Source organism: Carlito syrichta, unplaced genomic scaffold (assembly GCF_000164805.1).
Source record: "Carlito syrichta isolate Samal-C Ts95f unplaced genomic scaffold, Tarsius_syrichta-2.0.1 Scaffold98732, whole genome shotgun sequence".
Lineage (NCBI taxonomy): Eukaryota > Metazoa > Chordata > Mammalia > Primates > Tarsiidae > Carlito > Carlito syrichta.
The window spans coordinates 24,640-48,195 of record NW_007042828.1 but is presented as its reverse complement, the minus strand read 5'-3'; the positions used below and the strand labels follow the sequence as shown (position 1 = coordinate 48,195).

General features: G+C 44.2%; 1 protein-coding gene across 2 annotated transcripts in view; it reads right to left on the bottom strand.

Annotated features, from left to right (window-relative positions):
- Window positions 1-5,943: 5,943 nt before the first annotated feature.
- The window catches only part of GTF3C3 (general transcription factor IIIC subunit 3), a 32,442-nt gene continuing 14,829 nt past the window's right edge, over window positions 5,944-23,556 (bottom strand). Inside the window, exons 9-18 of one of the 2 annotated variants that reach the window (XM_008063471.1) lie at window positions 23,409-23,512; window positions 22,350-22,521; window positions 18,736-18,938; window positions 18,138-18,239; window positions 16,800-16,935; window positions 14,638-14,875; window positions 13,969-14,159; window positions 12,263-12,387; window positions 8,071-8,223; window positions 5,944-6,441 (exon numbers count right to left, since the gene is read on the bottom strand). In XM_008063471.1, the coding sequence (XP_008061662.1) occupies window positions 6,319-6,441; window positions 8,071-8,223; window positions 12,263-12,387; window positions 13,969-14,159; window positions 14,638-14,875; window positions 16,800-16,935; window positions 18,138-18,239; window positions 18,736-18,938; window positions 22,350-22,521; window positions 23,409-23,512 (1,547 nt within the window). In that variant the 3' untranslated portion in view covers window positions 5,944-6,318. Of the gene's footprint in view, window positions 6,442-8,070; window positions 8,224-12,262; window positions 12,388-13,968; window positions 14,160-14,637; window positions 14,876-16,799; window positions 16,936-18,137; window positions 18,240-18,735; window positions 18,939-22,349; window positions 22,522-23,408; window positions 23,513-23,556 lie in introns of those variants that run through there. The other variant, XM_008063477.1, reaches the window with a different exon arrangement.

Here is a 23,556-nt window from a genome sequence, read left to right as displayed (position 1 = left end):
CTTTGACAAAGCCAACAAAAAACAAAAGTTGGGGAAAGGAAACCATATTCAGCTGGGAGAACTGGCTAACCACTGGACCCCTACCTATAACCATATACAAAAATTAACTCAAAATAGACCAAGGACTTAAATGTAAAACCCCAAACTATAAGAATCTTAGAAGAAAACCTAGGGAACACCCTCCTGAACATTGGTGTAGGCAATGAATTCATAGCCAAGTCCTCAAAAGCAAGCGCAGCAAAAACTAAAATTGACAGATGGGACCTTATCAAGCTAAAAAGCTTCTACCAAGCAAAAGAAACCATCAAGACTCAAGAGACAGCCCACAGAATGGAAAAAAAAAACATTTTGCAAACTATGCATCTGACAAAGGCCTAACATCCAGAATCTATAAGGAATTCAAACTAATTCATGAAGAAAACAAAATGACCCCATTAAAATGTGGGCAAAGAGCATGAACAGTTGCTTCTCAAAAGATGATATACAAGCAGCCAACAAACATGAAAAAAATGCTCAGCTTCGCTAATTATCAGAGAAATGCAAATTAAAACTATAAGATACCACCTAACACTGGTAAGGATGGCTGTCATTAAAAAGGCAAAAACAACAGGTGTTGGCAACATGGTGGAGAAAAGGGAACGCTTCTACACTGTTGGTGGGAATGTAAGCTAGTTCAGCCTTGTGGAAAGCAGTGTGGTGTTTTCTCAAAGAACTAAAAAGGGAGATACCATTTGATCCAGCAATCCCACTTCTGGGAGTATACCCAGAGGAACATAGTCTTTTTACTACCAAAAGGACACCACACATATGCTCATTGTAGCACTATTCACAATAGCAAAAACCTGGAACCAACCCAGAGGCCCATCAAAAGTGGACTGGATAAATAAAATGTGGTACATATACACAATGGAATACTATACCATAAGGAAGAACAAAATCATGTCCTTTGCAGCAACATGGATGCAGCTGGAGGTCATCATTCCAAGCAAATTGTCACAGAAATAAAAAACCCAAATACAGCATATTCTTACTCTTACGTGGACCCCAGACATTGAACACGTGAGCACAAAGGTGAGAACAATAAATGCTGGGCACTGCCAAAGGAGGAGGGGGCGATGACGGACACACAGTCACCCACCAGGGACCCTGTCCACGACCAGGGCCTGCTAAAAGCCCAAGCATCACCTGCACGCAATCTGCTTGTGTAGCAAGTCCTCACGTGCACCCCATGGATTCCGAAATAATATAAATAAATAGTTTATTTTTGAAAAGAAAACCTCCTGTAGATGGAGAACCAAGGCGAGCTGTTCTCCCCTCATGCCACTGCCTGGCCCTCTGCGGCTGGAAGGGGAGGCTTCTCAACAAACATGTTCGGGTGGTGGCACTATTTCAGGGCACACTGGGAGGAACAGCACGGCCACTCCAGGGCTTGCTGGGCCCACAGGGCTGACAGGTGTCACACTCACTGCTCAGCCCAGGGCTCTGGCAATTGGGAAGTCTGGGGGTGTTCTCCCCCCCGTGGTCAGATCCCTTCCTTCCTCTTGGTCCGCTGGTCAGAAGAGAGCACCAGCTCCTGAGATGGAGGAAAGGCAAGGCCCCCCTCACCCCAGCACATGTACCCAGCATCTCTGGCCAGATAAGTTCTTGTAAGCATGTTATTAGGAAAACTTCATTCAACTGTCTGTAAGTATGGGGATAACTTTAGGTAAAAAGCACTTATTGCTGCATTCATACCCCTCTGAAACAAGGAGAATCTGTGATACTGACTAGCTTTAGAAAGAGGATACAGAGCTGGGCGTGGTGGTGGTGCCTGGAACCTCAGCACTTTGGGAGGCCTAGGCAGGAGGATTGTTTGATCCCGGGAGTTCGACACCAGCCTGGCAACACAGTGAGACCCTGTGTGTACAAAAAAATGGAAAAAAGTAGCCAGGCATGGAGGTGCGTGCTTGTAGTCCCAGCTACTCAGGCGCCTGAGGCAGGAAGACCGCTTGAGCCCAGAAGTTTGAGGCTGCAGTGAGCTGTGATTTTGTAACTTCACTCCAGTCTGGGTGACAGAATGAGACCCTGTTGCTAAAAAATAATAACTTAAAAAGCGAAGACAGAATTGGCATGCTTAGAATCAGTTGTGCCAGGACTGGCCTTGGCTTGTCCTTGTACGAGCCCTGAGCCCACAGGGTCTGGGACACCTGCCCCCCCCACCCCACCCCCGCTGCTTCACATCCTCCCAGATCTAAGCCCCACCAACCTCTGCTGCCACCGTGCCACGAGCCCTGCTGGTATTCTCTCCAGATGAGCTTGTTTGCCTTGAGTCTGCACGCAGGATGCATTCGGGGTGCGACCTTCGAGTTGCGACTAGGTTGTCCCACGGCATCGCCTTGGTGTCTCTGGAGTCCTGGGCATCCGCCCTCCAGCTGTGCTCACCAGGGATGGCGGCAGGGCCGTGGCTGGGCTTTGGGGACAAGCCTGGAGTGTATCCTGCACTGAGATTTGTGTTTGGGGCACTGGGGGCGGGGGGAGTCGGCAGGCCGTGGGCCGTGGGAAGTGGGTGTGGGCGGTGGGTGGCGGGTTTGGGGAGTGGGTAGGAGGCAATAGACAGTTGGTGATGGGCAGTGGGTGACGAGCAGTGGGCAGTGGGCAAGGGGTGGCTAGTGGGTAAGGGTTGAGGGAAGCGGGCAGTGGGTAGTGGACATGGGAAGTAGGCAGTCGGAAGTGGGTAGTGGGCAGTGGGAGGTGGCTACTGCACTGTGGCAGTGTGCCATGGGCACTCTCTGCTGTCAGCAGCTCCCACCAGATCCCAGGTGCTGCGAGAATTCCCCAAGGAATTCTCCGTGAGCCCTGTTGAGCTGGCCTCCTCTATACTTTTATTATTGACTTTTTAAACTGAAGTGCATCATTTTATTCTAAAGTGTTTGGGTTCCCTTTCAAACCTGTTGAGATTTTTTTGTTCTTGGTTCTTAGTATTGGTGCTTCTTGTAGCTTCTGGTTTTCTAACATGCACGTTTGACCTCTTCTATGTCCACCTAAGTTGTGATGTTAGTGAACCTGCTGGCCTGTCATCTAGCTTTTCTGCAGTTGACATCAGCCTGTCCACATGCAATCTGCATCTGGTCATTCTACCTGCTGGAGGATCAGCCACATTTTCCCCATTCAATCCCCAAGCCCATCTCCACCAGCCTTCCTCAGACCCTCTGCTGAGATCCAGGTGCACTTATTTCAAGGGAATCCCAGAGCCACCAGCCTAGCCCCTCCAGGGAGGGAGTAAGTATCCTGAAGAACTTCACTTCTCCCGAGAGCTCAGACTGGCTAAAATTGCACCACAGCTTCCAGAATTCACTTTTGCCCACTTGAAAATTTCCATCTTATTTCATCATTTTCTTCTCCAGAATGCCTAAAACATGGTAATTCGCAGTTCCCTAACAGCAGTGACTGGGGACTGTGGACCTGGAGGTGGAACTCACTTCTAGCCCCCCTTACCATGTCTTTGGCCATCTTGGGCACTGACTCGTCTACTTGGTTCAGTTGAGAATTATGCTCTTAGGGTATTAACTACAGTATTACAGTACTAACCACTGTAAGAAGCTTGATCATGGCACAAATCTAACTTTATGACACCAGACAGTAAACACGTTTCCCCTGTTCTTGCTCTGTAGTTTATTAAAGATCAGAAGACTCACTGTATTTCTTTGATCCTAAGGCTTTTAAGCTTATCATGGACTAGACTTTGTGACACTACTTACAATTTGGCAACACATTTTTATATTCACTCCTGTCTGCCATCTGTTCTTCCTGCCGTGAAAAGCTAGAAAGTAGGAATGCTCCATGAGAAGGAAGAGGGCATGGGGCTGTTAGGACTGGCTTTCGGTGCAGCTCACAGAAAAGCTCAAGCTAGCGTGAACACCCAAGTGGGAAGGACTGTCGACTCAAGGCTGCCTTACAGGACAATCTAGGGCAGGATGCAGCTGGCCCCGGATGGAGTGGGACAGGGAAAGCCCTAGGAGCCCAGTAGCTCCTGGCTCTCACCCCGCATTCTCTTACTGCATAAACCTCAACAGAGCTCTGAGCCAGAGCCCCCACAGAAAGGCTCAGTCTCAATTCTAAAACCCACCGGGAGGGAGGGCGGACAGACCCTCTGGACGGGTCAGGAGCAGACTTCCTGCTGGCTCGCGGAGTGTAGGAGGGAGACTCCCTGAGTGAGACACTCTTGTGACCCACCGCTGGGGTGAGGTGGCAGGTGGGCAGTGGCTGTGGGCTGTTACACCCCAGAAGATGTGTTCCACAGGAGCTTTGCTAGCTGTATAAATGTAGTACACTAACTGCCAGTTTCCTTCTTTTTCCCAAAACAGACTCATGCTCAGTTTGCAAGTCACTCCTCCAAAGGAACATTTCTGAGCAGGGAGTAACCTGCTAGTGACCTTGAAATTGCTGCTTAACCTCCCTACAGAAGGTGGAAGTGATAGTACCACCTGCCTTGTAGGTGTTCTGAGACACTCAGAGCTCATGTCTCCACTGCACCGAGCACTGTGCTTGGCACCGAGCAGCCAAGACTCAACAACTGGGAGCCGTGACTGAATGCTCAACACGCTCGAGTGATGTCAGAGACTGCTAGAGACTGTTTCCTCCAAGGCTATTGAGCAGACACTGGAGTCACTGTCCAGAGGGAGTTCCAGAGAGAAACTGCACACAAGATGCCCAGCTCTACAGAACTCCAACAGCCAGCATCAGCACTGCCTGCAGATAGCAGGAAATTTGAAAGCAAGCAGTTAACCTTAGTTATAAAAATTAACCTTAGTTATAAAAATAGTTTATTTATAGTGCCCAGAGTACACAATATATTTACCATTATGTACAAATTCTGCTCCTCAACTAGAAGGCATTGTAGTGTAAACTGGTGAGATTCTGTGAAAGCCCTCCTGTATTCTTGACCCCAAGCCTCACTTGCTTCCTCCCATATCTGGACTGGGTCTTACAATCCACATGGATTATAGCATTTGTTTTCCCCTCAAAAACTGTTATGAAACAAGTACATCTAAAAAGTACTTTCAGCTTAGACTCAAAATGTGTCACATGAGACACGCAGAGAGTGTTTATCTGTTCTTAATCTACTGGCAATACTTAATTCCTACAGACAACCTGCCCAGTCTTACTCCAGTGATCTTGAAATAGAAACCTGGTCTTGTTACTGAGCGAGATCCTCTTCTATTCTTGTGTCAGGAAGTCGTAGGTAGAGACCAGGCATTTTTCATATGTGTTGGAGCAGTATGTTGTGAATTGATATAAGCCTTTCAGGTTTCACAGTCTAAGAAGCTAAACAGTGGTAAGTGAAAAGTAAAAGAGTCAATCAATTATTGTCCTTCTACCAACCACATAACTATTTTTAAAAATTTTGTCAGGTACTCAGCTAAGTAATATTCTTGATGTCATAACAAGTCCCAATTTGTCTTTATTTTCATTATTATTTTTTAGAGAAAGGATCTTGCTCTGTTGCCCAGGCTAGAGTGCAGTCGCACATCACAGCTCACCTCAGCCTTTACTTCCTAGGCTCAGGAGATCCTCTCACCTCAGCCTCCTGAGTAGCTGGGACTACAGGTGCGTGCCACCATGCCTGACTAATGTTTTACTTTTTGTAAAGATGAGGTCTCACTATGTTGCCCAGGCTGGTCTCGAATTCCCGGGGTCAAGCAATCCTCCCATCTCGGCCTTCCAAAGTGCTGGGATAACAGGTGTAAGCCACTGTACCCAGTCTGTCTTTTTAATAAGCAACTTCCTTTTTGATGTGTTTGAAAAATTGGATCACGTAATATTAAGAAGCCTTCAGTATTAAATGCACAAAAGAATAAATGGTGTAAAGAATAGTGTGTTCACATCCAAGCTGGCTTCAAGGCTAATCCTGTTCATTTCTGCACTGGGACAGTTTAACTATAACATGCTAAAAGAAAGCAACAGTACAATATGCAAATTTTTATCGGAAAGATACTTTTCCACACTTATCAAAATATCACATATTAAAAGCCAATGCACTGTTAGATAATTCTGGAAGTGTCATGACAATTTTAGAGTTAACCATTATGACCATTTTAGAGGTACAAGTAGGATTTCAGAGAGAAGATGCAGGGTGCTCACGCAGCAGCTGCCGGAGCTGAGAGGGCAACGGGTGTTGAAAGGCCTCTGGGCCAACCCGATGTCCCCACACAGAGACCACACGGTGCCGTGGGTGTCCAGCGGCCTCCGGGCCATTCTGATGTCCTCTCGCAGAATTCACATGGCGCAGTGGGTGTCCAGAAGGCTCTGGGCCATCCCAATGCCCTCAACATCCCGCACTCAGAGGACACAGTGGGTGTACAGGAGCCTCTGCGCCATCGCAGAGTTCCCGCTGCTCTGGTAGATGAGGGACAAGTTGTAGGCACTATCTCGTCGCAAGTCTAACTGGTCAGTCTCCACGCCCTAGGAGGAAGCAGACAGGTTGCGGTCTTTACATTTCAAATCGCCAACCAAGACAGTCTTATGGCAAGCTGAGCTTCCTAAGTTCTCAAAGTTATTAAAGCCCCTAGTACTAGAAAAATCCCATAAAACTGTGTATATGCCCTGTATCGATGCCGATGCAGTTACGAGTGTCATCCAGTATCTTAAAATGTCTAATCAACGATTTACAGTCTCACCAACAACCCATAGCAGCATGAACTCCAGATGAATTAAGGATCTAAGAGTAAACAACTAAAGCCGCGAGACAGAAAGAGTTGAATAACATCATCTTGGGAGGAAAGGCCCTTCTAGGTATGTTGCAAAAGTGGAAGCACAAAGGGAAAGACTGACGTGACTTCCCAGAAACAGGGTCTCACTCTGCGCCTAGGTTGTGTAGAAAGATAACACAGGAATAAATGAACAAATGACCAGATGGGAAATGCCCACATGACCCCACAAAAGGCCCAGAAGGAGCAGGTCTGGAGGGCAGGTGCAAGGTGTCTGAGATCATGATCTCAGGGGTGACTTTGCTTCCTACTTAACACAAAGCAATGAACTCAGTGCACAGATCTATGTTCCTAAAGCTTCCCCAATACAAAGCTTTTGGGTTAACTGAAAAACATCTGCAACAATAAAAAAATGACACCTATGAAGCTCAAATAGCAGCATGTGAAGACATTTATGAAATAAGAACATGAGATACATTTTGTCAGGGTAACTATAAAAATACCTGTTCATTTGCTTACAGACTAAAGTGGACCAAGAGTTACAGAAAATAAGTTTGAAGAAATACTGGGATTATGAGTGAAATTTAAAAATTTTTACATATTGCTGTGTTAAAATATATTTAAAGATTAAAATGAAAATACTCATACTTTTCTTTAGGAATTAAAATAAGAACTAGGCCAGGCATAGTGGCTCATACCTGCAATCCCAGCACTTGGGAAGGCCAAGGTGGGAGGATTGCTTGAGCCCAGGAGTTCAAGACCAGCCTGAGCAACATAGTGAGACCTTGTCTCTAAAAAAAATTTTTTTAATTAGTCAGGTGTGGTGGTGCGTGCCTGTAGTTTTAGCTACTTGGGAGGCTGAGGCAGAAGGATGGCCTGAGCCCAGGAGGTTGAGGCAGTGGTAAGTTGCGACTGCGCCACTGCACTCCAGCCTGGGCAATGGAGTAAGACTCCAATGAAAAAGAATAAAAATAAATAAATAAATAAATAAAAAGAACCAGACTTTAAACACAGGTCATCACAGCACTTATAATGCTCTCTTAAAACAAAGAATGCCATCAACACTGATCCTTCATCTTTATAAAGAAACACATTAGTTGCACCCAAACTTGGGAATGAACAGTGATGACCTCATTCAGCCCTGGGCTCTATGCCGCCAGCTCCTATCTGAAGCCCGAGCACCAACTCAGGATGACTGAACCACCCTAACCATAGGCTGTACTATCTGCGTGGGGCCAACCACGTCACAAAGCTAGGATGCCAAAGGTCTACCTGTTACTGAACAGTCATGTAAATGTATCAAATAAGGGAAAATACATGCTGAGTGCAATTCACTGCACTCAGCCAATGACACGCAGACAGGATGAGGCGAGTCAGGCAGTACCTCCACCTCCAGAGGTGGGAGCTCCAGAGCCCTCTGGTAGTAGTGGATGGCGAGATGCGTCAGTCCCAGCTGGTGGAGGCCACGGCCCAGGTTGTAGAAGGACTCCTGGCAGGGCCCACGCAGACCAAGGTAGCGGTTAAGAAAGGAAAAGCCCTGGTGAAAAAGAAAAGAAAAACAAGTCAACACTTCACTCATCTGTCATGTGTGCACTTGACCACTGTGTATCACCAGTGCTAGGAACACAAATATTAAAAACAAAAAACAGTCCTCCTCTCAAGAACACGTCTGTTCAGCATGGTGGTATATCACAGTGTCAATCTCTCAGCTCTTCTGAAGGTGTGAGCTAGGGGCAAAAATACTTCCAGAAAACAGAGTCACATTCACACCAGCTCCCTAAGATCCATGACCTACAAGACTTTCTTTTGTGGTTTCAAGTTGGCCTTTGTGGCATCAGAGGCCAGTAAGCTTTTGACTTGAGAGACATGGCTTGGGCAGGATATGAACCCAGAGCCCTGGGAGGGTAGTTTTAGAAAGCCTGCTCCCAGGAGCAGGCGCACTCAGGCACAGTGGCCCCTTCAGGGTACACAGCACCTATCTACGTTACCTCAGGATCTTAAGAACATCTTAACCTAAAACTGGGGTGTTTTTTGCCCTGAAAGCTTCTGACTCAAGGGCTGGTGAAGAAGCCGACCCTGGAGCACAGCCATCATGACACTGGCTCACTGTCATCGCGTCCGCAGAGCAGCTGCTTCCTGGCTCTTCCCACATGCAGACCATGGAAGGTGACAGACTGTACAGGTGTGAATGTCCTACTTAAGTAGTTAAATATACTGCCAGAAAAGTAAAGCAACTGATTTATGAACACAGAATATTATGTATAATGATTCCCTGGGTGGCCTGCTAGGTAACAAATGGTCACAAATTTAAATAATAAACAATTTAAATAAAATTTTTTAGATAAATAAAATTAATAAAATCTTTCAAATGAGAGGATTTTAAGGCTAAGAGTAATCATGTTTAATATATACAAATCATACTTTCTGCACAATAAAAGAACTCATTTATGTGACTATGATCTCCAGCCACTGAAACACACAGCTTTCTGTTAATAGTCTCTAGCAGACTATTAAACTATAATCTCAGAGAAATATCAAGTTTTCATATTTTTTTTTTTTTTTGAGTTGGAGTCTCACTCTGTCACCCAGACTGGAGTGCAGTGGTCGCTCCTGGCCACCGCAGCCTCGACCTGCTTGGGCTCCGGCGATCCTTCCACCTCAGCCTTCCGAGTAGCTGGAACTACAGGCGCATGCTACCACACCTGGCTGATTTTTTTATTTATTGTAGAGATGAGGTCTCGCCAAGTTGCCCAGGCGGGTCTCGAACCCGCAGGCTCAGGCAATCCACTCACCTCAGCCTCCCAAAGGTGCGGGATTACAGGCTGAGCCACCGAGCCCAGCTAAGTTTTCATATTTAAAAATGACAAATAAGACAAATTTATAGATAAAAACAAGGAAAAAGAAACAGTAGTCCCAGATGAACTGTTGTAACAAGTGAATGTGTAGGTTTTCTAATCCAATAATGGGAGTTACCTGCTACCTTCCAGAAATCTTTAACAAACTTGAGAGGATAATCTCCTTGACAACTCAAAGACTATTCAGAAAATATTTAGTCATTTTAAAACTAGACACTATAAGCACTTTATTTTATCTGAATCATCAAATATAAAACTGAAGGATGGGTGTGGTGGCTCAAGCCTGTTATTCCAGCTGGCACTTTGGGAGGCAGAGCCAGGATAACTGCTTGAACCCAGGAGCAGGAGACCAGCCTGAGCAACACAGTGAGACTCTGTTTCTACAAAAATTAGAAAAATCAGCGGGCTGTGGTAACACATGCCTGTAGTCCCAGCTACTCATGAGGCTGAGGTAGGAGGAATGTCTAAGCCAGGAGGTCAAGGTCAAGGCTACAATCATGAGCCACAATCGTGCCACTACCCTCCAGCCTGGGCGGACAGAGTGAGACCCTGTCTCTAAAAATAACTTATATATATATTCCCAAGAGATCAGAAATATTGTCTGTCTTGTTCAATGTCTTCAACATTTTTGTTTTTATGATTTCACTTTTTGTATGTTTGTTGCTTCTGAAATATGACATGGTATAGACATGTTTTTAAATAGATTGGGAAGGAAAGAAAATATTGGCTTCAATGGAGTAGCAGGATATAGTAAAGGGTTTTTGTTTTCTTAAAGTAAAATGGTGAAAAGAAAGTCTCTATTAAAATGATGACAACTACTAAAACTAGGCATGGAGTTCATTAGAAATGCTCTTTACTTATTTGACAAATTCCATAGTAAAAAGTTAAAAAAAAAACAACTCTGAGAAACAAATAAGTCTCCCTACATTTTTACTTTTCTTGTACTGAATCACAGTATTCTGTCTCTTCCCCTAAGGGTCTTCCTGCATGGGCACTTTTTCTGTTAATATGCTGGTGTGCATGTTAATTAAATGTGTGCTGAGCTCAATGCATGCCTGGGCTTGGGGTGGTAGCAAGGGGGTCACAGGCAGAATTTCTTGCCCTCATAAAAGTTTGGTTAGAACGGTTAAGAAATGTTTATGGATTAACTTATTAAATAGGTAGAATGTCTGGGTTTTTTTGGTCTGGTAGGGCAAAAAATGTACTTCAAGGTAATTTGGAAGCTAAATTTCACATTATTTTCCTAGTTCAGTAGCAGGTTTCAGATGGCTGGAGACAGACGAAATGAGAGGTAGTGCACAGAGCTGAGGGTTACTCGTTGTGTTCCTGTAGATGGTAAACAGTTTCCCTAGAAAAGTCTTGAAAGAGCAGGTGTTGTGGTAAATAGCATACTTTCTGAAACTGCTTTAATTTCTCATCTTTCTTTCCTCATACTACGGGACTATAGTAAATATACTACTAAAAAAACCCCTAATTTTTCATGGTTTTCTATCTTCCACACCCTTACACCATATTGTAAGAATAAATTCGTTCGCGTTTCTTTCCTTCTAACTTTATCTGATGTTATGTAGACATTAAGCAGTGAGTATGCTGGGTCCTTTAGTGATTAACTCGATTAAAATGTCTGAAATAGCCGGGCTCGGTGGCTCAGCCTGTAATCCCGCGCCTTTGGGAGGTTGAGGTGAGTGGATTGCCTGAGCCCGCGGGTTCGAGGATCCGCCTGGGCAGCGAGAACTCATCTCTACAGTAAATCAAAAAAATCAGCCGGGCGTGATAGCGCATGCCTGTAATTCCGGCTACTCAGAACGCTGAGGCGGAAGGATCGCCGGAGCCCAGCAGGTCGAGGCTGCGGTGGCCGGGAGCGGCCGCTGCACTCCGGTCTGGGCGACAGAGTGAGACTCCAACTCAAAAAAAAAAAGAAATGTTTTTGTTATTTCTTTGCAGTTTTTGTTTTTTTTTTTAGTCAGCATCTTATTCAGCTGCCCAGGTTGGAGCACAGTGGCATGATTACAGCTCACCACAGCCTTGACCTCCTGGGCTCAAATGATCTTCCCATATCAGCCTCCCAAGTAGCTGGGACTATAGCTGTGTACCACCACACCTGGCTAATTGTTTAAAATGTTTTTGTAGAGACGAAGTCTTGCTATGTTGCCCAGGCTGGTGCTGAACTTCTGCGTTCAAGCTATCCTCCCACCTTGGCCTCCCAAAGGCTAGAATGACAGGTGTGAGCCACCACGCCCGACCTAACTTTACATGTTTATTAGAGGAGACAATCTGTAAAAACAGGTAACAAGAAAACAAAAACATACTTTCAAATTGTTATAAGATCCAGGAAGAAAATGTTAAAAGAACAATTTGTTGGCAATGGTGTAAGAACAGCTGCCCTCAACCCATGTGTGGGTATTCTTATATTTTCAAAGATGATTTTCAGTGACATGGATCTTCAGGGCCCAGGATGGCTGGACAGCTTGGGGCTCTGGACTAAGGTGCCTGCAGGGGTCCTCCAGCCCTGCTGTGTCCTCTCCTAGTGTTTCTCCTACACCACTGTCGTAGTCCTGGTCCAGCGTACAACCGTGTGCTGAGTCTTGTGGGTGCTGTACAGGATGCACGAGGAATCCTGGTGAGCACTAAGCACACGTGCTACTTCTGAAGGCTTTGAAAGCATCAAGCCCATTCACTTGAAGAACACAAAATCAAGCGATGAGCAGCTGCATGAGGTACCTGCACGATGAGTGCGTGTCTCTTGAGCACATACTTCTGAGATGCCATGTGGATGAAGGTGAGGCCGATGCAGAGGCTGTAGAGGGGCTCCTGGGAGTGGGTGCGGAAGGCCTGCACGTACTGTCCTGGAAGAGAACAGGCACGTGAGGGTGAGAACAGAGCTCAACACGGATTCACACGGGTGAATCTGTCTTACATGCCAACCAAAGGCCCATGTATCTACATTCCACAGCAGTGTAAACACATCAGTCAAACCCATCCATGAACAAACTCTGACCACCAAGATGAATGGGTGTAACTGAGCAGCTTTTCTCTAGGCACAGCAAGACATTTCTACACTGTGATCATGAATCTACATCATGACCATAACTCTGGCCTGACAGGAAAGGAAGCGCATGTCTTTTGGTGAATACATCTGTAAATCTGCTTTATGAACTCAAATATGGTATGTAGGGGAATGGGGAAAGGAAGGTTTTATTCCAGTCTTTAGATTACAGGTGTTGTGTTCCAAATGCAGCAACCATGTTGTTTGTCCTGAGAAGCTAAATGTATTCAATAACAAAATAAGAATTTGGGGCTGTGAGAATGCCCTGTATTCCATATATACAACCACCTCAAGTGAGAGCCTCAAGTGAGGTAGGGGAACTTAAGCAGGTTTTTCTCAAGAAGCAGTAATATTTAATGTATCATATAGAGGCAAAAACTTCTACTTCTTCCAGCTTCTACTCTGCCATCCACAGAGAAACATGAAAGTAATGAACAGCCAAAGCCAGAGTTTACTTATTAGAAGTCAACATGGCAACACGAGCTTTCAGGCAGCTAAGATTCACACCTAATCTAACGCTCAAACACCTGGTTGGGTAATTTTCTACGTGTTTGCTTCTGATTCCTTATTACAGAAAGTCCTATTATAAATGGTTAACGAGTTTTCCCTGAGCTTCATTAGAACTAGTTAAGCACCATATAAATAAATCTTTTTTTTTTTTGAGTCGTAGTCTCACCGTCACTCAGGCTGGAGTGCAGTGGCAACCTCACAGCCACCGCACCTTCGATCTGCTAGGCTCAGGCAATCCTTCCGCCACCGCCTTCCAAGTAGCTGGGACTATAGGCGCATGCCACCACATCCAGCTAATTTTTTGATTTATTGTAGAGATGAGGTCTCGCCAAGTTGCCCAGGGGGGTCTCGAGCCCTTGGGCTCAGGCAATCCCCTCGTCTTGGTTTTCCAAAGTGCTGGGATTACAGGCTTGAATCACTGCGCCCGGCCAGTAATTCTTAACATAAAGATTTATTTCTCCTAAAGGAAGGCGTTATCAGCACATCTTCAATACTTCTGCATTACGGCAAATTAAAATCAGGGTCAACCCATCACAACTAATGAAAATCACTTTAAGAATAAACAAGCCTAAGCAGGGAGAATTGTTGACATCTCAAATGAATTACAAGACCTGACTTCAGCAGCCTTTCACAACCAAAGCTCAATAGGAACAATAAACACTGATCGGATTAATATTATCCAACAGGTACATACACTTCAGGTGCCAGGTGCTGTGTTAAGTATATCAACTCACTTAGCTTTCATAGTAACCTACAAGGCAGTCCAGTTATTACTCCACTTAGGGACGAAGACACGGAGGCAGTGGCAGTGGAGTAACAGACAGGCTCACCTTGGCAGTCTCCTCACCACAATTCCAGCCAGGACACTCACCAAGTGCATGCTTGAAGCTGCCAGACACAAATGCATTGTGTCCATTCAGGACACACAGGGCATGGTTTTCAGGGTTTTTCAGCATCAGGCGGAGACAGAAGCGGTGGTGGCGCACATCCTGGGAGTGCATGGTGACCTGGTTGAAAATGTTCCAGAGCTGGGGCTTGTTGACATTTTCCATGACCATGATCCTGAAATTGGGGTGGTGAGGGGGTAGGCAGTAGAATTACTTCTGGCCCCTAAAAATGAGGTCTCACTGCGGTCCCGCTAGCACTGAATGCACTATCCCCGCAAGGAAAAACAGGCCACTTTCATCTGTTTACATCTTACACAGTGAAAGACTTTCCCCAGAAGATGCTGCTTAAGGGAGTGTGTCCATATCTTGTTTCTGCTTTCAACAGAACTTTAAACCCAAACACAAACAAGAGGTTTAAGCATCACTCTCCCTCTACCCACCACCCTCCCTAAGGTCCTACAGCTAGTAAGCACCAGGACTAAGATTTAAACCCAGCAGCCTGGCCCTGGCAGCCACACTCTCATCTGCCACCAGAGAATGGCCAGCAGCCTGAATGAGCCATGTGCTGCAGGAGAGCTAAAACAGAGTTGCCTCTAAGTCAACAGAAAGGTGTGCCCCATGGAAGGCTCTAGGAGCAAGTCACCAGAGGTCACCTGATGTAGTTGTAGGCCTTCCTGAAATTCTTGTCCAGAATGGCCGCAGACAGACCAAAGTACTCCAGTTCTTTCCGCTTCTGCCGGTCATCGTAGAACGAGTAATATTCCAATGAAGAGTCTACGAGTAGCTCAGCCTCCTGGAACCGGGACAGGTCGCAAAGGGAGTAGATGGCCTTTAACAGAAGGTTCCACCAGTCATCCTTCGTCAGGACACTCGTGAGCACAGCGAAAATCGCTACAAGGCCAATGAGACAAGTTAAGATGCTGTGTTTTCAGAATCACAGTCTTAGGAAGAGAAGTACACATCACATTCTTGACAGCAATTTCCTGATCCTTCACCCAGATACCAGCCTGCTCCCCCGGCAGTTATAAGAAGGGGTGGTCCTGGCTCACAACACCCCAGCACCCCCTTTCTTTGCTGCCCGGCCAACTCCAATCCCAGGTCACACTGATGCCGACGTGTTCTCCGCAAAGAAAACTCCAGCCAGGACCCAGCTCCTCCAGACAGAGAGCAAGTGCGGGTCCTGCGACCACAGTCACAGGGGGCTCCACACATGGGACACTCAAATGTCCACCAACAATGCCCAAATCCATGCCATGAGACTCAGGGGATTGCTGCTCTCTTTCTGAACTCAGTTTTCTTTCCACTACTTTATACTTCTTTTAACAACCTCCTCCTCTTCTTTATTTCTCTATAAGAAGTCTCCCTTTAACTACCCTTGATAAATACCAAAAACCTTTGATTCAATAATTTTTCCTCTAGGAATCGATCCTAAATAATCAGAATATGGACAATCTATATGAATGAAGATGCTCACTACATTATTACTTATAAAAGAAAATTATCAGGAGCAGCCATATACCAAAAGTTAACTAAGGAAATTATTATATTATGGAACCGCTATCCATTCCTTACATATAACAGTGAAGAAGAGAACAGAGCACCACGGGAAGATGTCAAGTGAAAGTATCAGAGAATTCGGCATGTAACATAAAGAGGCTTATCACACTATCCAGGTAGCAAGTGTAATAAAGTTAACAAGACAAACCAACACAACCCATGAGCCAAAGAAAAATCAACAATGCACTTGAAAGAAAGCAGGCAGGATCAGGTACAAAGAGAAAACACAACTTAAGGAAACGTGGCTCAAAATATATGCTGCAGAGAGAGAGGCTGCTGAGGAAACCCAGAATAGCCGAATGGAGAGCTGGCAGAGCTTACAGCATGCCGCCAGGTCAGGGGTAGATGAGGCCCCACCCTCCTCAGACTCCAACACTGCCTATGATAATTACTTGATAAAAATCTGCTGAATTAATTAACAGTGAAGCCATCTTCTGCCGGATTGACATCTCCAATTTATAGCCTAGGTAAACCAAACATATCTGATGCGTTTTCAACAAAAAATAGATGTCTTTTAAAATCATATGACTTGAGACTAGGTAACAGCAACCTATTTTCAAAGAACTTCTATGTCTATTGCTACATTTGTCAATGAATTTAATAGAGAATGGAATATATGTAATTGAAGTCTTTGGACAAATAATCTACACTGCCATCTAATCTTTACAAATTTCCTTTTTTCTTTTTTTGAGTTAGAGTCTCACTGTGTTGCCCAGGCTAAAGTGCAGTGGCATGCTCACCGCAGCCTTGACCTGCTGGGCTCGGGCGATCATTTTGCTTCAGCCTTCCAAGTAGCTGGAACTACAGGCATATGCCACCAAGCCCAGCTAATTTTTTGATTTATTGTAGAGAGATGGTCTTACCAAATTGCCCAGGCTGGTCTCGAACCAGTGGGCTCAGGCAATCTTCTCTCTTCTTGGTCCCAAAGTGCTGGGAGTATAGGTGTGAGCTGGTGTGACTGGACTCACAAATTTTTTAAAATGCATTTTCTTCTTAAAAAGTCAGAATTAAAAGTTTTGTTTCACTTTTTCCATAGAAAGATCCTAGCAGATGCTTTTAATTTTTTTAACGTACTTACATTTAGCTTTTGCTTTCTAAACATCAAATGAGTTTACTGTATATGAGAGATTTAGATTAGAAAATTTCTTTTTATTTGAAAATAATATATTTTCAATTAGATTACTATCAGATGTTACCTCATGAGTCTTTCAATTCAGTCAAGTTTTATGTAATTTAACAAGGCAAATGAAGTAATTACCTTTTGCATCACAATTTGCTGTCTCTTGGTCACTGCTGTCTGATATTTTGTCTCTTGACACTTTAATAAGATAGAGATGCCTCTCTCCAGATTTGGAACTGGATATCAAGCAGACTTGGGCTCTATTCATTGCTACCTGGATTAAAGATGAAAATTTGAGATTTTTTAAAATAATTTTTTTTGTTGTTTAGAGATAGGGTCTTGCTTTGTTACCTAGGCTGGTGTGCAGTGCTGAGATCATAGCTCACTGAAGCCTCAACCTCCTGGGTTCAAGCAATTCTTCCACCTCAGCCTTCTAAGTAGCTGGGACTACAGGCACACTGCTTATCTCTAAACAATTTTTTTAAAAAGAAAACCTATGGGCCACAAGTACCACAAGTGTGACTGAAAGCTCCTTTAGTAAGAAAAAAAGACACCAAATTACTACATTAGAAAACACCTAAAAGTAGAATGAATTGACTTACTTTTTTCTTAGCAAAGGAAATTTGGGTCACACTACTCACATTAAAAAGGAGAAAGGCAATTCATATTAACATTTAAACATGTACACACACACACACACACACACACAGCCACATCCCCGCAAAAAAGCCAGACCCAGGGTGTCAGATCTGAAAAACAGTTTTGCAAAGTGAATGATTTTTGGCACAAAGTACAGTCTACAGGGCAAACAATCAACGATACTATGGTTCTCATTCTTCTAAATATGTACTAGGAAAGATTTTATTTCACTTAAATCTATTGTCAAGAATTTTCAATTATATACCACAAATCTCTAAGTTTTTGTCTTTATCTGACTTTATTAAATTCAAACTTTCAAAAGAGAAACTCAGATTAAATTCAAACTTTCAAAAGAGAGTAAAATATTTACACAGTTGTATAATCTATGTTTATTTATTTATTTTTTATTTTTAAAGATAGGGTCTCCCTCTGTCCCTCAGGCTGGAGTGCAATGACAAGATTATAGCTCACTGCAACCTCCAATTCCTTCATTGCAGCCTCAAACTCCTGGGTTCAAGCGATCCTCCTATTTCAGCTCCTTGAGTATCAGGAATTACAGGCATGCACCACCCCATCCACCTGTTTTTTTTTTTCTTTCATTTTTTTGTAGAGATGAAGTCTTCCTATGTTGCCCAGACTATTCTCAAACTCCTGGTCTTAGTCAATCCTCCTGCTTCAGCCTCCCAAAGTGCTAGGATTACAGACATGAGTCACCATGCCCAGCCCTATGTTTAAATCAAATACTAAACACCTAAAACCCAGAAAAGGATAATATAAAGAAAGCTCACCACCCACCTTCAACAGCTTGGAAAATAGGTAAGGAAGTTCACCACTCACCTTCAACAGCATGGCCAGCATGGTGAGCAAGGTATCCACGTAGCCACACATCTTGCCTTGTGAAAACAGCAGTGTGGAGCGATGAAGCAGCAACTTCAGCTCCTGAGTGAATAAGCACATGACAGTGGATGGAAAAGGAGTCTTTTTCTATAAGTTGTTTTATTTGCACAGAAAAGTTCTATTTTAAAAAGTAAATTTTAGCCAGGCATGGTGGCACACGTCTGTAGTTCCAGCTACTTGGAAGACTGAGGTGGAAGGATCACCTGAGCCCAAAGGTTCGAGGCTGCAGTGGCCGTGAGCATGCCACTACACTCCAGCCTGGGTGACAGAGTGAGACTTCGACTCAAAAAAAAAAGCAAACTTTAAGAACATTTGCTTTAATAATCTTTTACAATAACTAATACCCAAATATTTTTAGAAACCATAATTTATAATAACTAGTAAGTAAGTGGCTGAAACTTAAGACTCAAATCATTTTCAACACTGAATTTGATCACTAAAATAAAGTTTCGTAAGCTGCAGAGACATCTCTAACTAAGGAGAATGTTCTGAAATGTAATCCACCGAGAAGAGCTGCCTCCTGCATCCTACAGCCCACCTGCTGTGCTGCATTTGCATCCTGCGCCAGTGTGTCTGGGTCATACATTGGCTCCAGAGCTTCCAGCGCCTTCTCAGGATGGCCTAGCTGCTGCTGCAGGGTGGACAGGGAGATTCTTGCATCCAGATGGAGGGGAGCCAGGTCGACCACCTTGCCGTAGCTTTCGGCTGCCCGCTCCATGTAGCCCAAGGCCTTCAGGCATTCTGGTCATATAGAAAGACAGCACAAACGTGAGCGGCAGACATGTAAACTGCCAAAGCAAGATTTCCATTTTAAATAAATATTACATCAATATAAAATAAGTATAAAAAGAAACAAATGCCTATTTCTAATATGTTAATACAACTATCCCTTCTCATCTCTATCTGTTGATTGATCCATCTATCAATCTCTCTAAATTCAAGCTGCTACAAGGATGTGACTGGTTTATGTATCCAATTATAGGCTCTGCTTGACTTACATTGTAAACACTATCCCACGTCTTCACTGTCATTTTGAATGGTTACATAATAACCAGTGTGATTATTTACTTAATTATATCACTTGCCATTTAGGTTGTTTCCAAGTTTTATTATAATAAATAATACCGCTGTGAACATCTCCATCTACAGACACCAGAGTTCACAACTGACCGACTGATATATCCCACAGATGTGTTCTATTGAGGCACAGTGCTTTTAAAAACTATTGATTTCCAGGATTTTTAAAAATTAGAATTTTCATAAAATCCAGGGTACTGTACTCTTCTGGAAACCCTGAATTTGGCAGTAGTGGGTGCTCACACCCACCTGGCACATCATTCACAGCAGTGGGTTTCCACACTCACCTGCATGTCAGACGGCAGCAGTGGGTGCCCATACCCACACATCAGCCAGTATGAGCAACAGCCCCCTGGATGCACTCTCAGTTCTCCTCTTGTCATCAGGCCTGGCTACCTGCCAGGCTCTTGAGCTGTGACCTCGATATCAAACACTCCCCTCCCTGCATGCAGCTCATTTCTCAGACAGTCCTCAGAGGTGAGGCTTCTGGACCCCACTACTTCACGTCCATCAGACACAAAGTTCCATCCTCTGGACATGAACCCAGGCCTGTAGCATTTCTTCTCTCCATCCTAAAAGCCAAGATCCTTTGCATCTTGCCTTTTTCACTGCAATTGTTACCTTCCAAATAATATTTCTGCCTCCAACTGCTTTCCCAAATCCCTCCTAACCACCATCTTTAGGTTAAAACTTGATAATAAAGGAAGAGTACTAATATGCATGGATTATCACAATAATACCTCCTACATTTTTCTTATTTTTCACTTGTATTTATTTGTTTGCTTGTTTGAGTCAGAGTCTCACTCTGTTGCCCAGGCTGGAGTGCAGTTGTACGCTAATGGCCACCAGAACCTCGACCTACTGGGCTCAAATGATCCTTCTACTTCAGCCTTCTAAGTAGCTGAAGCTAGGGAGTGTGCCACCACACCCAGCTAATTTTCTAATTTATAGTAGAGGTCTCGCCATGTTGCCCAGGCTGGTCTCAAACCTGTAGTCTCAGGCATTTCTCTCGCCTCTACCTCCCAAAGTGCTGGTATTACAGGCATAAGCCACTGCACCTGGCTCATTTTTCACTTTTAAAGATATTGTTATTTTATGTTATTATGCTTCAAGCATTAAATTCCTCTAATTATCTTTCTTATCTCCTGAAGTTTTTGCCTTCCGTTCTTCTCAAGTCACATGGGCCCAACAAGGAAGCAGCATTTATCAAAATCACCAATTAGAATTTTTAAACTATCTACTATTAGTAACACAGGAGCAGTTTCAATATCACAGCCTTAAAAGGTAATAAAACCTCAAATATTCTTCTCGTCTTAAAAATTTCAAGTCCCACAAGTAATGCAACTTTTTAATGATGGCATTCCATTTATACTCCTATTCACAGATCAAAATAAAAAAGTGCTATCCTGATCATAAGTGCTCTCTCAAGTTACTGCCCAAGACGTCAGTCACTGCTTCTCTAGTTAGAACTTTCTGTCATCACTTAACACTTCAAGAGCCATTAGGATTTTCTGCCGGCATGCAATAGTTGAAACAAAGACTACCCAACTTTTTTTTTTTTTTTTTTTTTTTGAGTTGGAGTCTCACTCTGTCGCCCAGACTGGGAGTGCAGTGGCCGCTCTCGGTCACCACAGCCTCGACCTGCTGGGTTCAGGCAATCCTTCCACCTCAGCCTTCTAAGTAGCTGGAACTACAGACGCGCGCTACCACGCCTGCTAATTTTTTATTTATTGTAGAGATGAAGTCTTTCCAAGTTACCCAGGCGGGTCTCGAACCCGCGGGCTTAGGCAATCCACTCACCTCAGCCTCCTCAAGTGAGGGATTACAGGCTAAGCCACCGAGCCCAGCTGATTACCCAACTTTTAATGCACCTTTTATGTTGACTTAATAGAAAGTCCTATTAGAATTTTTTTTTTGCTTTAATACATTTCTTCAAAAGATTAAGAAATAGATTAAGCTATTTCTTGCACTCCAAATGATTTATTTCAGGTCACTGTGGGTTTAGGCACAGTACAATAAAACAATTGATTTAAAAAAGTCTCGCTGGGCTCGGTGACTCAGCTTGTAATCCCAGCGCTTTGGAAGGCTGAGGTGGGTGGACTGCCTGAGCCTGCGGGTTCAAGACCTGCTTGGGCAGCTTGGCGAGACCTCATCTCTACAATAAATCAAAAATTAGCTGGGTGTGGTAGCGCATGCCTGTAGTTCCAGCTACTTGGAAGGCTGAGGCGGAAGGATCGCCGGAGTCCAGCAGGTCGAGGCAGCAGTGGCCAGGAGCGGCCACTGCACTCTAGTCTGGGTGACAGAGTGAGACTCCAACTCAAAAAATAAAATAAAATAAAATAAATAAAAAATAAAAAAAACTCTTGATTATACATGTGGCTCAAAGAGCATCAAAAAATACATTACTCAGTGGATCAGTCTGTAATCCCAGCACTTTGGGAGGCCAAGGCGAGTGGATTGCCTGAGCCCGTGGATTCGAGACTAGCCCAGGTAACTTGATGAGACCTCGCCTCTACAATTAAAAAAAGAAAACAATAAAATATTAGCCGGGAGTGGTAGTGCGCACCTGTAGTTCTGGCTACTTGGAAGGCTGAGGTGGAAAGATTGCTGAAGCCCAGCAGGTCGATGCTGGGGTGGCCATGAGTGTGCCACTCCAGCCTAGGAGACAGAGTGAGACTCTAACTCAAAAAAAAAAAAAAAAATATTATATATATATATATAATATTTTTCTCAATAACACAATAAATATAAATCTATAAAAACACTTCAAAAATTAGATTTTACCCCAAGTCTGACATCCTTTTCTAGAATCTGGAGCCCACAATGGAAATGGGTGAAGGCCAGCATGGAAGGGACATGCCCGGCCCCTGCTCCACTCTGGCATCAAGGGAACTGTGCTCCAAAGCATCACTGAGTGGGGATCACTTACAGCCTGCCAAGTGACAACTTAAAATACTTTCAAAAACCCACCCGGAAACCAAAAATATGAACACATATAATAATTATTACCATCACAGAAAGTAAGTTCCTGTCTGCTCAGGTGATTTAAACTTTCCCTCCCACAGGAAGCATTACCTGCATGCCGAAGCCAGACCACTGCGAGATTGTACCGTTCTGAGCACACAAGCGCGCTGAGGAGGGGCAGTGCGGAGCTGTACTCCCCCACATCCAGAAAGGCCTCAGCAACGTCAAGGTACAGGTCACCCATGTCTTCAGGGTTCTGCTCCACTAGTGTGGTCAGGAGAGGCTAGGGCCAAGGAAAAGCCTGAGTCAAACATTCACAGCAAACATGCATATCTACCTATCAGTCATAGGCAGCAAGTGAAAAGCAGCAAAGCGCAACACAAACAGCCTTGAACGGCTGCTCACCTACTCACTCCAGTATCTCACACTTCCCCTCATTCCTCCATGCAGGACAGCTTGTGGGCCAGCTCAAAGGCAGGCACTGCAGGAGCCAACATAACATCGACCTGTTGGCTCTTCCTCCAATGAGGCAAACATTCCATAACCAGGGCTTCTGTCTGCTGATGTTCTGGAAAGCTGCTACCTTGATATCTCACAGCTTACTCCCTCACTTGCTCAAGTTATAATTCTCACACTGCTTTTTCAGGGAGGTCTTTCTTGCCTCCCTGATAGAAAGTGGCAACTTTCCCCCAACCCTGCTCAATATTTCCTATTTTTCTTCCTTGTTTGATTTTCCTCTAGAACACTTATCACCAATCAATATTCTGTATATTTTATTATATTTTATTTATTATCTATCTAATCCCATTAAAACAAAAGACCCATGAGGGCAGGGCGATGTGTATTTTACTCAATACCTCACCCAAGTTCTACAAATCAAATGCCGAATGCATTTTTTGTATAATAAAATACTTGGTCCATCTGGGCACAGTGGCTCACGCTTGTAATCCTAGCACTTGCGAGTAGCTAGGACTACAGGTGTGTGCCACCACGCCTAGCTAATTTTTTTTATTTTTACTGTAGAGACAAGGTCTTGTTATATTGCCCAAGCTTGTCTTGAACTCCTGGGCTCAGACCATCCTCTCACCTCCCAAAGCGCTAGGACATCTAAAGAAAACAGGCTATGGATCTGATCTGAAGCCTCCCAAGCGGGGTCTTGGTTCAACTTACATTGAGTGGTTCAAGAATGTTCAGATGCACAAGGCAGACCATCAGCTTCACTGTGATGTCTATGGGCACACCGTCAGGAATAGAGCAGGTGACACTTTCAGGAGCTGTGGGACAGACAGGCACTTCCTAAATTCAAGTGTGGGATGTG